At 42.5% G+C, this 16,367-nt stretch overlaps 1 protein-coding gene across 4 annotated transcripts in view; it reads left to right on the plus strand.

Annotated features, from left to right (window-relative positions):
* Positions 1-16,367, plus strand: part of acox3 (acyl-CoA oxidase 3, pristanoyl) — a 149,137-nt gene that overhangs the window by 35,000 nt on the left and 97,770 nt on the right. For all 4 annotated transcript variants that reach the window (XM_059964889.1, XM_059964891.1, XM_059964888.1 and 1 more), the window contains 3 exons: positions 3,371-3,601; positions 6,671-6,745; positions 11,543-11,632. In XM_059964889.1, coding sequence (XP_059820872.1) covers positions 3,371-3,601; positions 6,671-6,745; positions 11,543-11,632 — 396 coding nt within the window. The remainder of the gene's footprint in view (positions 1-3,370; positions 3,602-6,670; positions 6,746-11,542; positions 11,633-16,367) is intronic.

Below are 16,367 nucleotides of genomic sequence, written 5' to 3' on the forward strand. Positions count from 1 at the left end.
ACAGCATTGCGTCCTCTCTCTCGACCCCCTCGCGCCGATCTCCCAAAAGCCCGTCAACCAAAGCTTACAGACTCAGAAGAAAGAACATTAATCCCCATTTGGTTTACAAAGGAATACCATTCTCGTTATCAGTAAATTGTAACAAACAAGCTTCCAGCACTCTCTCGCAACAAAGGAACATTCCTGCTTTTAACAAAGAAACCCTTTCCCAACAGTACCAAAAAAAAACCCCTTTACACCTGTGTAGCAGCATTGGGCTGATACCGAATTCAAACAGGAGCCAGTGGTGGTACGGCCTGGGGGAAGTATCTGAGGGTGAGACCCTCTTAGTGGACGCTGCGAAATACCATGAGGGAGGGGAGTTGACTGCTGAAGACACCTCGGAGAGAGAGAGGTTGCGGCGACTGGCCCCTACAGCCGTGGAAGACGTAGGCAGCGTGTGTGTGGATTATAGTGTGTTGAAGAGGCGCACTGTCAGTGACCAGAATATGGCCCTGAGGGCTGAAGAGGCGATGGCCTATCTGAGTGGTGCAATGTGGTTTAAGGTGCTGGATCTGAGGAGTGGATGTTACCAGATCCTGATGAGTGGGGCCGACAAGGAGAAGACGGCCGTTATAAATTCCCTAGGAGTCTTCGGGTCCGAAAAGATGCCACAGGGCATATCTGGAGCCCTTGCAACCTTCCTGCGGGGCAGGTGGAAGACCATAGGGGATGTGGAGGCGTTTGGAGTTTTGGTGTATGTGGATGATCTCTTGGTATTTGGATTTGCCTCAGGAGAATATGAAGTGAGGTCGTTGCAGGAGCAGCTGAGAACTACCGAGTTAAAGTGTTTTCTGGACACGTGCCAGGGCTGGCGAAGGTTGCAGCTTGTGAGTGACTGTCTCTACGGAATCAAGTTTGAAATGAAGACGGAGAGACTGGAGAAAGTGATCTGGAACCATTCGGAAGACTTACAAGTTGGAGAGAATGAAGAAAGTTGTCTGACTGAGGGTGATAGCAAACTGAGAACCCGGAGAGGGGAGTTTGCGGAGGTGAAGAAATTACAGACAAATCTCAGAAGAGAGAAGCGGAAGCTTGAAGGGAACCTGAAGATGACCATCGACAGTTCAAATGAAGTGTAAAACCTGAAAGTTGATCTGGAAGAAGTCATGAGGAAGAAAAAGCTGGAGAGAAGTGCAGTGAATACTGAACAGGAGGCTGAAGAGACTACGGGAGCAGTGCAGGCCACGTGTTTCCGTTTGGAGAAGATCAAACAGCAGCTACCAATCACAGAAATGAGGAAGAATACAGACTCGATGGATGATGTGCTGGGTGTGTGGTACATGCTGCCTTTTGCTGACTTTCCCTCGATTGAGGAAGAGACCTTTGGCCCTTCTCCCATTGAGTCAGGTGTAGCGGGGAGAGTTAGCTGTGTGCAGTGTGGGACATGAGTGAGAGGTTGAGAGAAGAGTTGGTAGTGGGCCCAAGGTATCTCCAGTTGTGTCCGAGCCTGAAGGGTTTAGGTGAGGGGGTACGGAGGCCTCAGAAGGGTTAGGGAACTCCCAGATAGTTGGCCTAAGTAGCGCCTGAGGAACAGGGCGTGAGGTTTACTGTGTGGGGAGGAGATGTCACTGTTTGTGCTTGGGTTACGGTGTGTTGGCAGGAAAGGTAGCGAGTTATTTAGTAGTCATGAGGACATGACTTTTATTTGGTGGAGGGAGAGTGTAAAGGGGGTTTCTTTTTTTTTCTTTGGTACTGTTGGGAAAGGGTTTCTTTGTTAAAAGCAGGAATGTTCCTTTGTTGCGAGAGAGTGCTGGAAGCTTGTTTGTTACAATTTACTGATAACGAGAATGGTATTCCTTTGTAAACCAAATGGGGATTAATGTTCTTTCTTCTGAGTCTGTAAGCTTTGGTTGGCGGGCTTTTGGGAGATCGGCGCGAGGGGGTCGAGAGAGAGAACGCAATGCTGTAAGCTGGGCGAGGATCGGACCCCAAAGGGGGGTCCGAGGAGGGGGGATGAAGCTAGATGTGCTTGGTTGACCACTCAGAGGGTCCTGAGCTGCGAGTCGAGGAGTTCGGAGGGGATCGAATGGTGGCCAGAAGACTTCAGTAATTGAGCTCCAACAGTTGTGCACGAAGTTTGGCGCCTTTTCTTTATTTTTTTCTCTTCATATATACTGTATCGTTATTAATCACTTAGTTATAGTAACCTTTATAAATTGTACTCATTTAATCGCTTATGGTGTACTGTCTGTTTTTGGGCGAGGCGGGGACATCACACAGCATCCACACCAGCTGATTACCCAGTTTGGCGGGGCCGAAGGCTGCTCCCCCTAGACGAGAATAAGCTGAGCGAGCCTGAGGCGACCCAGGGGGTTACAAAGGCAACACAGTACCCTATTTCTGTTTATCCTATAGTAAACCCCTGTACCCCTTAAGAAAACTATAAGTACCCTGACCTGTACTCTCTCACCCATGCCCAGCAACCCTTTTAATGTGAATTCCTGCACCCCCAATTCCCTTAGATTAATTCTCATCATCTCTCTCTGTATCCCATACTTCCTGCAACTCAGAACTACATGTTCTACTGACTCCTCTTCCTGACATTCCGCACACAGTCCTGTCTGATGTTTCCCTATCATTTTCAATGTTTAGTGCACAGTGCCCCAGCCTTAACCTAGTCCACACAGTTTCCTCTCTTCTGTATGCACTGCCTACCCTAGTACTGGTAACACTGTTTTGTATTTGATATAAATGCCTCCCTTCCCCTCTCTGACCCTTCTTTCTTGCCACATTTGGTTGATTTTTTTTCCCAGATTACACACTTAACCTCTGCTTTTCTATATTTTCTTTCTTTAATGCCCTCGTTGCCCACTCATCCACCCTCTCATTGCCCTTCACCCCTACATGAGCTGGAACCCATAGAAATTTAACCTGACCTCCCTGATTTGCAATTTCCTGATGATATTGATAAATTTTTGTGGTATTCCATAATGTTTCATAAGCTTTCATTGGGTGTTTCTGTTTAAGCTATCGAAGGCTTTCTCTTCATTGATAAACTTGGCATAGAGGGAAGTATTCTATTCGATTAGCTCTGAATGATTATTCTTAAGGTAGCTTATCTGTTCTGTGCAGGAGCAATCATTTGTTGAAGGCATTGCAGAATAATTCCATTTACCACCTTTCTGTCCTCAGATATTAACAATATACCTGTACCTCTCTAGTTTTTACAAGCTCTTCATTAATTGGGAGTAAGTGTTAATAAGCAGAAACATGTGGTACAAGCTGGGTTTGCATTGAAATGGTAAAAGAAACAATTAATTTTTTACTAATCTATTATATCTGCTTGAATAATATTAAAATTTTGTTCTCCTTTTTTTCCATTAAATAGAAAAAAATATTTAGAGCTCTAGAAAATGATCCACTTTTTGCTCATCAGTCTGAAGATCTCTCTGTGGAAAAATATCGAGAGCTGACTTTCCTTCGCTACAAAAGACTGTTTGAATATGACTTTTGCACCTTAGAAGAAGCGTCTCAAAACCCTCTGAGGTTTCTTGCATTTGTTGAATCTTTAAATATGTATGACCTGTCACTCATGGGCATGAACACTCTAAGTAATCACGTGAGTAGACTGGAATAATTTGTTATTCTGCATGTACAAGAATAAAAAGCATGGCTGCAGCTTTTTTTTTAAGCCGCATTGTGTCCAGAGGGAAAAATGACGCAAGTTAGTGCTTCAGCCAATGAGTAAAGGGAATGTCAGAGGTTGGCATTGTTATGGAGGGTGAAGTGGGTGTTCTTGTTATACAGAGGGTGAAGATTTGGGGTCAAATTTGTCATCAATATCAGAAATTCAAGGATTTGCTCAGTACAAAAGTAGGTGTGGAGGAATGTAAATGGAATAGGTTTTTAGTAGTCAAGGACTAAGGTTGTCATAGCCGGGGTGGTAGAGGGGATAAGCTCCCACCATTTATAAAGTGCTCCAAATGGCGTGTGACTCTAACAGCCTCTGACAACCAAGTTCAACTCTTGGCCTTAGCTACTAGGCCCGGCGGAACTGTTTCTACTGACAAGAGAGGGGCAAAGGCGGACCACTGGTGCCTCAAAGCGAGTGGCTTCGGGCAGGTGGGGCTCATCAGCCTTGGACGGCAGCCCACCTAGCAGAAGGAAAACTCTGATTTTAAAACTCCGCTGTCTTACGGCTATATCGACCCACGGGAAAGGCTTCAGGAGTAAACCCCAAGGAAGAAATCCGGAGCCTGGGTCCCTAAGAAAGATTGATGTTTACAACTTCACTCTGGCAACCTCTGTGACAACTCTGGTGCCAAGCTGTATCAGCATTTGCCCTTCCCTTGGACGACATCAGTAGCGTGAAGAGGGGGATCGTTCTGCATGGGCAACAGCTGGTGCTTCAAATCTTCCCACCCAGGCTCATGCCCTGGAGAGGACCCAGTCCACCAGAGGCATGTGATCCCCTGGGATTGACGACTGCCTACTACTGAGTCAAAGAGGGATACAAAGGCTTAATCTTCCATTCTTTAACTGCAGATCATCAAAGGTTGAATCTTGGACAAGCAGTCTGACAACAGGCAGCAAATGGGTTGAAGGAGACTAATGAGATAAGAAAAGTTGTAATTACGTTGGGTCATTCATTGTCCTAAGGATGACCTGAATAATTTCACAACTAAGGAAGTACTTTTCAAAAAAGCTCTATGGAGCTGGGAATTGTATAGCAAAGGATAAATATGTAAACTATTTACTGTTTCTAAGGTAAGAAGTGTACGGGTAAATAGCTAAAGTGTTTGCCTAGATCCCATTTTCTTAGATATTTACAGATTAGTAACTTTTTAAACACTGTGCTTCCTACCTTCCCGAATCTGGATTCTATGGGTATTTTGGAAAAATTTTTAGATTTAAGTCCTTTTCAGAAAGGTGTAATAGCAACTGTTTACAATATAATTATGAAAATACGTTCCAATGGATCTTATAAAGTTAAGAATGAATGGGAAAGGGAACTTTAAAGTTCCCTTTAAAGTTTACTTTACCTATTGAAAAATGAGAAAAAAATCTTCAATTAGTTAATTCATCCTCTATATGTTCCAAACATTCATTGATGCAGTTTAAAGTCCACAGGGCCCAAATGTCCAAGGATAAATTAGCTTGTTATTACTCCCATATAAATCCTACATGTGGCAGATGTCACTCTGAGATAGCCTCCCTAACTCATGTTTTGGTCATGTCCGTCTTTGAAAAAATACTGGAAAGATAACTTTGATATTATTTCAACGGTATTGAGTATTGATTTACAACCTCATCCTTTTACCGCAATTTTTGGTCTACCAATGATAGAGCCAATTCATTTAACTCCCTCAGCTCGTTGGATGATCGTATTTCTTATATTAATGGCTAAAAGATCTCTTTTGTTGAATTGGAAAGAGATTAATCCCCCTACCACATTTCATTGGTTCTCTCAAACTATGTTATGTTTAAGCTTAGAAAAAATTAGAAGTGTTACATATGATCCTTCTACTAAATTTGAAAAGACTAGGAGGCCATTTATTCAATATTTTCATATGATGTAATTTGACCTTTTCCAAGCCTATTTCTTTTTTTTCTGGTTTTATACATGTAGAGAGGGTTGGAGTTGATGATACTTATGGTTCTTATTTTCAGATATTATAAACAGCCCATGTTTCTTTTTCTTTTTCTTTTTTTTTAGTTAATTGTTAGCTTTGGATAGATTAATTTTTTTTGGAATATATATATATTTTGTTTTTTTTCTTTTTTCTTATTGTTATTCCAATTTTCTTTGCTCTACGTACACTATATTTGTATTTTGTACGACTTTGGGAGACTTAATTCCCTTGTACCAATTGAGTATATATTCATGTATGTTAACTATTAACAATGTAATCCCAATAATTGTGTATTAATATTTGTTATTTTTAATATATTGATATTAATAAAAAGATTGAAAAAGAGAGTAAATAGCTAAAGAGATGGAAAGTTATCCCTTATAAAGAGATACACAGTGAGTGAAGCTGTATTGATTTGGGAGCTCCAGGGGTCTGTACTGAGATCCCTCATAGTGAATAAAGTCTCTGCTCTCAAAGCTGCCCGATGCATTTTAAAAATATTTTATGTTTTATTGGTTCATAGTAGGATTTAGTAGCCAGATCTGTAGTTCACATTCTGGTCGCTCCTATTTTTGTTGCATTTTGTGTGATTTTGTTTGGACTGGCCTCCAGGGAGCAAATGGCGCGGTACCAGACTGAACTGACGTGAGCTGCACTCAATATGCCGAGACACCGTAGATAACTTTTGCGCGTTGGTGTTTTATATTCTGTGTTTCTTGCTCATTCTTTCTGCTGTCCGTGTGATTTGTTTTTATTTGCACATGGGAATTGGGGTGGGGGGTGGTGGGTGGGTAGTTGATGTTTCTCTTTGAACAGGTTCTGTGGTTTTCTTTGTTCCATGGCTATCTGTGGGAAGGTAAATCTCAGGGTTGTTTGTTGCACATACAGTATACTTTGTTACCAAATGTACTTTGAATTGTTGAATCTTTGGATTATTCTGACAACCTGCTTATTTTAAATTAGGTTGTAACATTTATTTCTACCAAAAGAAGAAAATCAAATGAGAAATTATTTCCTCTGAACTGTGTTCTGATCAGCATCTGTTTAAATTTTAGCTGTTTTTAGGTACCATTGTTGGTGCGGGATCTCAAAGACATCATCAATGGGTACAAAAAATAAGTGATATGGAGGTAATGTCTTTGATAATTGCAAGTTAGTGATTTTCTGAGTGTGGGTGAGATACCATAGAGCAGAATGAGACCGTTCAGCTCATTGGGTCTGCTATGCCATTCCATCATGCCTGAATTACTAACATCTCTACCCTATTATCCTGCCTTCTCCTGACACCCTTACTGATCAAGAAATGAAATGAGAGTGGAATGGAAGAGAGTGAGAGAATGGAGGGAAAAGGAGGTGTGAAAAAAGAGCTGAGGAACTGGAGGGAGAGAAGAGGATAGCAGTGGAGAAGAGGGGGAGAAGAATAGAGATAATGGAAGAAGAAAAGCGATGGAAGAAAGGAAAATGGAAAGAGAGCAAGGCTGAGAAAGAAAGGGAAGGGTATCAGATAGGGAAACTGGACTGGATAGGGCATGATGGGAGAGAGAAAAGGAATGTGGTAGTCGTAGGGGATTCCATAGTGAAGGGAACAGACAGGAGGTTCTGTCAGGCTGATAGAGATACCCGCGTAGTCTGTTGCCTCCCAGTTGCTAGGGATGTCTCTGAATGGGTGCAAAGTATTCTGAAGGGAGAGGGTGAACAGCCAGAAGTCTTGGTACAAGTTGGTACCAATGACATAGGTAGAAAAAGGGAGGAGGTCCTGAAGAGAGAATTCAGGCAGTTAGGTAGGAAACTGAAAAACAGAACCTCCAGGATTGCTGCCTGTGCCATATGCTAATGAGTGCAAGAATAGCCTGATCAGGCATATTAATACCTGGCTGAGGGACTGGTGGAGGGGCAGGGTTTTGGGTTCCTGGATCATTGGGGCACCTTCTGGGCAGAAGTACGACCTGTACAAAAAGGATGGGTTAACCTGAACCCAAAGGGGTCCAATATCCTAACAGGCACATTTAATAGACCTGTTCAGGAGGGTTTAAACTAATTTGGCAGGGGAATGGGCATCAGAGTGATAGGGCTGAGGAAGGGGAAAACAGAAATAAATCAGAGATAGCGTGCAACAGAGATGATAGAAAGGAAAGGCAGGAGATGAGGCATAATCACAGCCAGTGGGGTGAGTTACAGGGCAATAGAGGCGTGGTGCAGTTAAAACAGAAAGCAACAAATACTGAACTGGAAGTGTTATATTTGAATGCAGGCAGCATAAGAAATAAAATGGACAATCTTGAAATTCAGCTACAGATTGGCAAGTATGACGTTGTGGCCATCTCTGAAACTTGGCTAAAGGACGGATGCCAGTGGGAGCTGCATGTCCAAGGATATACAGTGTATTGGAAAGATAGGTTAGAAGGGTGGTGTGGCCTTGTGTATAAGAAATAATATTATATCATTTGAAAGGGATGACATAGGATTGGAAGGTGTAGGGTCTCTATGGGTTGAGTTAAGAAATGGCAAGGGTAAAAGGACCCAGTGGCAGTTGTATACAGGCTTCGAAACAGCACCCAGGATGTGGATTGCAAATTATAGCAGGAAATAGAAAAGGTGTGTCATGATAATCATTGGGGATTTTAACATGAAAGTGGATTGGGAAAACCAGGCTAGTACTGGACCTCAAGAGAGAGAATTTGTAGAATGTCTAAGGAATGGCTTTTTAGAACAGCTTGTCGTTGAGCCCACTAGGGGATCGGCTGTGTTGGACTGGGTGTTGTGCAATGATCTAGAGGTGATAAGAGAGCTTAAGGTTAAGGAATTGTTAGGAAACAGTGATCACAATATGATCAAGTTCACTTTGAAATTTGAGAATGAGAAACTAAATTGTAATGTGTCGGTACTTCAGTGGAATTAAGGAATTATAATGACATGAGAGGGGAGCTGGACCAGGTTGACAGGAAAAAGAGATTAGCAGGAGGGACAGCAGAGCAGCGATGGCTGGAGTTTTGGCGAAAAATGAGGGAAGTGCAAGACAAGATGTATTCCAAATAAGGAGAAATTTTCGAATGGAAGAAGGACACTACAATGGCTGACAAGTGAAGTCAGAGCCAAAGTAAAAACAAAAGAGAGGGCATACAAGGAAGCCAAGTGGGAAGATAGAGGATTGGGATGTTTTAAAAAAAACTTGCAGAAGGAAGCTAAGAAGTTCATTAGGAAGGAAAAGATGAATTATGAGAGGAAGCTGGTGACTAATATCAAAGAAGATACTAAAAGCCTTTTTATGTATATAAAGGGTAAAAGAGAGTCAAGGGTAGATATAGGACCAATACAAAATGGAGATATTGTAATGAGAGATGCAGGGATGGCAGAGGAACTGAATGTGTATCTTGCATCAGTCTTTGCAGTGGAAGACATCTGCAGTATGCCGGACATTCAAGAGTGGCAGGGAAGTGAATTTTGTGCCGTGAAAATTATGACTGAGAATGTGCTCAGGAAGCTTAATGGTCTGAGGGTGGATAAATCTCCTGGACCTGATGGAATGCACCCTTGGGTTCTGAAGGAAGTAGCTGGAGAGAATGCGGAGGTATTAACAATGATCTTTCAAGGATCGATAGATTCTGGCATTGTACTGGATGACTGGAAAATTGCATATGTTAGTCCACCATTTAAGAAGGGTGGGAGGCAGCAGAAAGGAAACTATAGACCTGTTAGCCTGACACCAGTGGTTGGGAAGTTGTTGGAATCAATTTTTAGGGATAAGATTATGGAGTACCTGGAGGCACATGACAAGATAGGCCAAAGCCAGAGTGGTTTCCTGAAAGGAAAATCCTGCCTGACAAATCTACTGCAATTCTTTGAGGAAATTACAAGCAGGGTAGACAAAGGAGATGCAGTAGATATGGTGCACTTGAATTTTCAGAAGGCCTTGGACAAGGTGCCGCACATGAGTCTGCTTAGCAAGAAAAGAGCCCATGGAATTACAGGGAAATTACCAGCATGGATGGAGCATTGGATGATCGGCAGAAAACAGAGAGTGGGAATAAAGGGGATCCTATTCTGGCTGGCTGCTGGTTACCAGTGGAGTTCCATAGGGGTCGGTGTTGGGACCGCTGCTTTTTACAATGTATGTCAATGATTTGGATTGGGATTAATGGATTTGTGGCTAAATATGCCAATGATACAAAGATAGGTTGAGGAGCGGGTAGTGTTAAGGAAACAGAGAGCCTGCAGAAAGACTTAGATAGTTTAGGAGAATGGGCAAAGAAGTGGCAAATGAAACACAATGTTGGAAAGTGTATGGTCATGCCCTTTGGTGGAAGAAATACATGGGCAGACTATTATTTAGATGGGGAGAGAATTCAAAATGCAGAGATGTAAAGGGACTTGGGAGTCCTTGTGCAGGATACTTTAAAGGTTGACCTCCAGGTTTGAGTCAGTGGTGAAGAAGGCAAATGTAATGTTGTCATTCTTTTCTAGAGGTATAGAATATAAAAGCAGGGATATGATGTTAAGGTTCTATAAGACATTCGTGAGATCACACTTGGAGTATTGTGTGCAGTTTTGGGCTCCTTATTTTAGAAAGGATATATCAATATTGGAGAGGGTTCAGAGAAGATTCACGAGAATGTTTCCAGGAATGAGAGGGTTACCGTATGAGGAACATCTGGCAGCTTTTGGACTGTATTCCCTGGAGTTCAGGAGAATGAGGGGGGATCTCATAGAAACTCCAGATGTTAAAAGGGCTGAATAAATTAGATATGGCAAAGTTGTTTCCCATGGTAGGGGAGTCCAGGACAAGAGGACATGACTTCAGAGTTGAAGGACATCCATTTAGAACAGAGATGCACGGAAATGACTTTAGTCAAAGGGTGTTAAATCTGTGGAATTTGTTGCCATGAGTGGCTGTGGAGGCCAAGTCATTGGATGCATTTAAGGTAGAGATAGATAGGTTCTTGATTAGACAGGGCATCAACTGGAAGAATTGGATCAGCCCATGATTGAATGGAGGAGCAGACTCGATGGGCTGAATGGCCTACTTCTGCTCCTATATTTTATGGCCTTGTGAGAGGAGTGGTGAAGGGAAAAGATGGGACCACCAAGAAAGTGAAAGAAAAAAGAGGATGAGTAAGAAAAAAGAGGGGAGTGAGGGGTTTGTGGAGAGGGTGTGGGGGTGAAAGAGTGAGTCATTAAGAGAGAGAGAGACTGAAAGGAACAGAAGTGTGAAGGAAGGGAATGGGAAGACTAAGTAAGGAAATAACAGGAAGGAAAGGAGGGGAAAGAGAAGGCACCAGGATAGGAAGATAGAGGAAGCAGCAGCGAGAGAGATGGGGTGGCAGCACGATGACTGAGTAAAAAGAGATAGAGCAACAGGAGATAACAAAATGAACATGGAAATTGGAGAGGGTGTCATTGAGTTGGACAAATGTGCTAGATTGGAGTACAGTAGGGAGGAAGGAGACAATGAGGGGAGACTGGGGTGGAAAACAAGGTGTGGGGACAGAAGAAAGTGAGGTGAGGAGAAGAAGGCAGTGAGGAAGAGACTGAGTGAGGGGATAACCTAAGTGAGAGCTGGGAAAGTGAAAGATAGGATTATGATAGGGAGGTGATGAGAGTGAGAGAGGAGAGGAGTGGGGGCAGGAGAGAGAGAGAGAACGGGGAGGAAGAGAAGCAGGATGTGTGGTGTATGGGGTCTCTGTCCTCGCTCCCCCACCCTTCCCCCCATCTCTCCACTCTGCTTCTCCCTCTTCTCTCTCCTCCCTCTCTCTGTCTCTTACTCCACCCCTCTCCAAAATGGAGTTAGACTGCCCTGCCTGTTTCTGTATGCCGGTTTCCACAATCTTCTGTCTGGTTGATGTTTGGTAATAATTTTTAAATATTTTGAAGCCTATTATTGGCCACTTCATTACACATTGATCGTATAATTTATTTCTCATTGTACGTAGGTATTTGGATGCTTTGCATTGACGGAGTTGAGCCATGGCAGCAATACCAAGGCCATTAGAACAACAGCCAGATATGATCCCGCCACTCAGGTTTGTAGCTCCGAAGGTGATTGATGAAAGTACTTTGCTGCTATTGATTGACCATTCTGGGTTTGATCTTTCATGATGGAGAGGGGAGGCCTGCAGCAGGTGCTACTTAGCATCCCTAACGCAGAGTCCTGCCGACATCCTGCATCAACTTTGGTGTTAATGGGTCCACCTTCTAGCTCCACATCAACTTAGCCACACATATGGTCATGAGAAGTTGCTAGGTGGCATCAGTAATGAAGGGAAGGACTCTTTAATTGGCTGAATTTCACAGGGCAATGCCAGTGGTTCCAAATTGAGAAAGTCCAAAATTTCATCTAATGTATGCCAGCACACTCAGACTTGCAGGCTGATTTGGGATGCCAATTCTGATGATTAACAGTATTTTGCTGTTTCAATCCTTTGGCAAACACCAGTCTTGTTAAATTTTTCAATATTTTGCTGGGACTCACCACTCAGATTCCATTTCAATGGGATTTTAGAGCTTTGGCCTGTGATGAAGAAGAGAAAGCAAGTTGCAATGTTTAATCATTGAACATTACCACATTTTGATGAATTATGTGGTTGATAAGGCTGGCTGGTGGCGTAGTGTCATCAGCACCGGACTTTGGACTTTGAAGGCTCCTGAGTTCGAATCCAGCCGGATCCCTTGCACGCTTTCCATCCGTGCTGGGTTGAGTGTGGAGCTAGCAACTCGGCCTCGTAAAAACAAGAAAGCCTGCTAAAAAAACGCTATCATGACGGCATCCCGATGACTCCACTTGGAGTTAAGGGCTTTCTTCTTCTTCTTCTTCAAGTGGTTTATATATTTTAAGTCATTTTTATTTTTCTATATTTTAAATGATTTATTTAAATAGTCTTTAATTGCCTGCCTGAAACTTTTGTAAAAAAAAATACTAAGTGTGTTTACAACAAGCAAAGTTTCCAATAGACTGTGCCATTTTGTCAGAGGAAACAGGATCTCCTCACTGTTCCCCCGGAGGCTGTGCTACTTTTCAGCTCTCTCTGGTGAAATCAGCAAAGCTGCATCCTGACCAGGTATGTCCAGCGCTGGGAAAGCAGTAGTCATCCATCCCAGACAGGGAGACCAGCCATTGGGATCTGGCATGAGAAGTCACTTTTCTGACCTGTTCATAGAATTGAAGAATTGCTGAACTGTAAAGGATTAAACACAGAGAATGATGCTATATTGTATCTGGAAAGGGTTGAGAGAAGGTGAAAAAGAGAGTTGTCCATATTAATAAATTATTACATTGGAATCACCTGACTATCTAGAATATTCATGGCCATCAGTGACATGTCATAGTGTACATATTTAACCAATCAGTAAATACAACAAACTTTGTACATACAAAGTGAGAACATAGAAATTTACAGCACATTACAGGCCCTTCGGCTCACAGTGTTGTACTGACCATGTAACCTACTCTAGAGACTGCCTACAATCTCCCTGCCACGTAGCCCTCTGTTTTTCTAAGCTCCATGTACCTATCTAAGAGGCTCTTAAAAGACCCTATTGTATCCACTTCTGCCAGCAGTGCATTCCACACACCCACCACTCTCTGTGTGGAAAAACTTACCCCTGACATCCCCTCGGTACCTATTTCCAAGCACCTTAAAATCTATGCCCCCGTTGTGTTAACCATTTCAGCCCTGGGAAAAAGCCTCTGACTACCCACACGATCAATGCCTCTCATCATCTTATACACTTCTATCAGGTCACCGCTCAAGCTCAGTCGCTCCAAGGAGAAAAGTCTGAGTTCTCTCAACCTATTCTCATAAGATACGCCCTCCAGCCCAGGCAGCATCCTTGTAAATCTCTGAAGGAACAGTGCAAATTTTTGCATTGTTGTTCACTACACTCAGTAGTGTGCATTTATTTCTTAAACCATAGCACCATTGTCACTTGTGGCCTCCTCAAGTGATATGCTATTTCAATGTTTGAGGGACTTCCCCACCCATCTCCACCCCACTTTGTGTGATGGTGGAAGGAGCCTAGATTGTGGTCCTTGCCCACAAACCCTTAGTGCATCTCTCCCCCCACATACTCCTGCAGCCTGAAATATGCCAGTCCACAGCATTCCCTAACAGTCATCCCTCTGTGGTTGCTTGCTTCTCTCCCCTCCTCTCTCTCCCCCCTCTCTCCCCCCTCTCTCCCCCCTCTCTCCCCCCTCTCTCCCCCCTCTCTCCCCCCTCTCTCCCCCCTCTCTCCCCCCTCTCTCCCCCCTCTCTCCCCCCTCTCTCCCCCCTCTCTCCCCCCCTGTCCCCCCATCTCTCCCCCCCCTCCCCCTCTCTCTCTCCCCACCCCCTCTCTCCCCCCCTCCTTCACTCTCACTCTCTCGCTCTCGTCTTTTGCACACTGGTTGAACACCTAATTTGGTGAGGTTTTTCATTAATTCTGTTATGACTTATTCTATTATGGATTTATTAGGTATGCCCACAAGAAAATGAATCTCAGGGTTGTATATGGTGACGTATATGTGCTTCGATAATAAATTTACTTTGAATTTTGAAAATTGACTTTGGAGAGTTTGTCCATCATGTACGTGTGTGATATCCTGTCGAAGACATTCTCCTAGTCCAGGCTGACCATCTACCCCTGTGTAACGCATGGAGATGATGTTATCACTAAGCAGCGCAGAACTGTCAGAGATGGCCGTTATCTGCTTATGGGTCAGAGCTATCATTGCTTTGAGTACCTGTGAGAAGATGGGGACCAGACAATGCTCCACCCGTCTGCTGCCTTTCACACTTGTGCTCGGAGTTTGAAATAGTTAACTGTTTATAGTCTTGTCCATGTGGTTAGTAATGTTCATTATAGGGAGAACTATACTTAATGGTTTAGTATAGTTTTTCCAGTTACCTGAAGAAGGACAAAGGTACAAAAGAAAGAATAGCAGCAAGGTGTAATTTACTGGGTTATTTACTCTCTGTATTTCTGGTCTTGAATGACTTAGTAAGCACGGATTTCAATCAGTATTGAATGGGAATAGGTAAGTTCTATAATAGACATATGTAATTCAGGTTAATGTTGTGACTTATGTGAGGAACCCTACTTCCAGAAATGAAATTTCTATGTTTATTGAAAATATTTTGAATTGGCATTTTGGGAAATAGTTTAGCAACAATTTGAGAGTATTTTTTAATTTCCTTCCCTTAGAATAACGGAGGTAGTAGTTATGGTTTTGGATTTCTAAGTCACAATATCTACATTTGAGGATTTTGAAAATCATCTAGGATGTTTCCTGTAATCCATAAATTAAAATATTACTGAACTAGATAACCCTTTCCACTTGTAACTTAGTCATAATGGATTCTGTTGTTCACCTTTTTAAGCAGAAGATGATGACTTTTGAACTGCAAGTTGTTTTTACATGCTATCTAGCAGCTTCAAGACTTTAAGCACTTAATCCAACGATTTAAACAATACAAAAAATGTGAATTTTGACGAATTGGATTTAAGGCTTCATCTGACCAGGACTTGGTTTTATGGGGTAATTTGCTATTTTATGGAAAATATACACAAATAATTTTACCTCAAGTCCAAAGGAATAATTACAGCTTGAACGCATTTTTTAAGTGTATTCGGGGGGGGGGGGGGGGGTTGCTGCACTTTGGGAAATAAAGCTTTAATTGAGGACAATACTGCTCTTAATATTCCCATTATACCGTTCTACTGTATTTTTTTACTTCTGGTGTCTCACTTGTGCTCCCTTTTGTTCCTTTTTCTTTGTAGGAGGAAGTTTAACCTGAGTCTTTTGAATCTCTTGCTGAAATGGTTTCTTTTGATCTGATAGTTTCCAGTCCAATTGTGCTAAATTTCTTCTCAGTCTAGTGAAATCAGCCTGCCCCAAAGCCTTTGTTCTTATTTTACTTTCATTCTTTTCAAAAGTGAATTAAATCAAATTGAATTATGATTAGTACCACAAAAAAAAAACATTCAGATGGATATCCCTTCTTTCCCTGAAACTGAATTGATCATTTCCTTTGCATTACCTCCTGTTAGGCTTTGGACTTGCTACATACTGACTGAAAAAGTAGACTGAATGCAACAAAATAATTACAGGTCCTTTGTTTCTTTTACTTTGAATGCATCCCAGTGAGGGATCATTGTTCAAACATCTTCACCCTCCCCGCTCATTACTGCTCTAATGCTTCTTGAATCATTATATATTTGATTGTCTGTCTCCCAGGGATCCACAGTGCACAGTACGGTTGCTCTTGTTTGGTTTGGTGGTTCAATGCAGCCATGCGTGATCTTTTCTCTCACTGGTTCATAAAGTTACTCCCTTTTTAGCTTGAATTTAATCCAAAAACCTTGAAGCCATGAACGTATACATAACAATCCTGCATTATCAAGTCAAGTCGCTTTTACTGTCATTTCAACCATAACAGCTGGTACAGTACACAGTAAAAACGAAACAACGTTCCTCCAGGACCATGATGCTCCCTGAAACAACACAAAACTACACCAGACTACCCGAAACAACACAAAACTACACCCTACCTGAAACAACACAAAACTACACCCAACTACCTGAAACAACACAAAACTACACCCAACTACCCGAAACAACACAAAACTACACTAGACTACCCGAAACAACACAAAACTACACCCCTACCCAAAACTACACCCAACTACTCGAAACAACACAAAACTACACACGACTACCTGAAACAACACTAAACTACACCCGACTACCCGAAACAACACAAAACTACACCAGACTACAAA

This window comes from Hypanus sabinus, chromosome 3, assembly GCF_030144855.1.
Source record: "Hypanus sabinus isolate sHypSab1 chromosome 3, sHypSab1.hap1, whole genome shotgun sequence".
In the NCBI taxonomy this organism is placed as follows: Eukaryota; Metazoa; Chordata; class Chondrichthyes; order Myliobatiformes; family Dasyatidae; genus Hypanus; species Hypanus sabinus.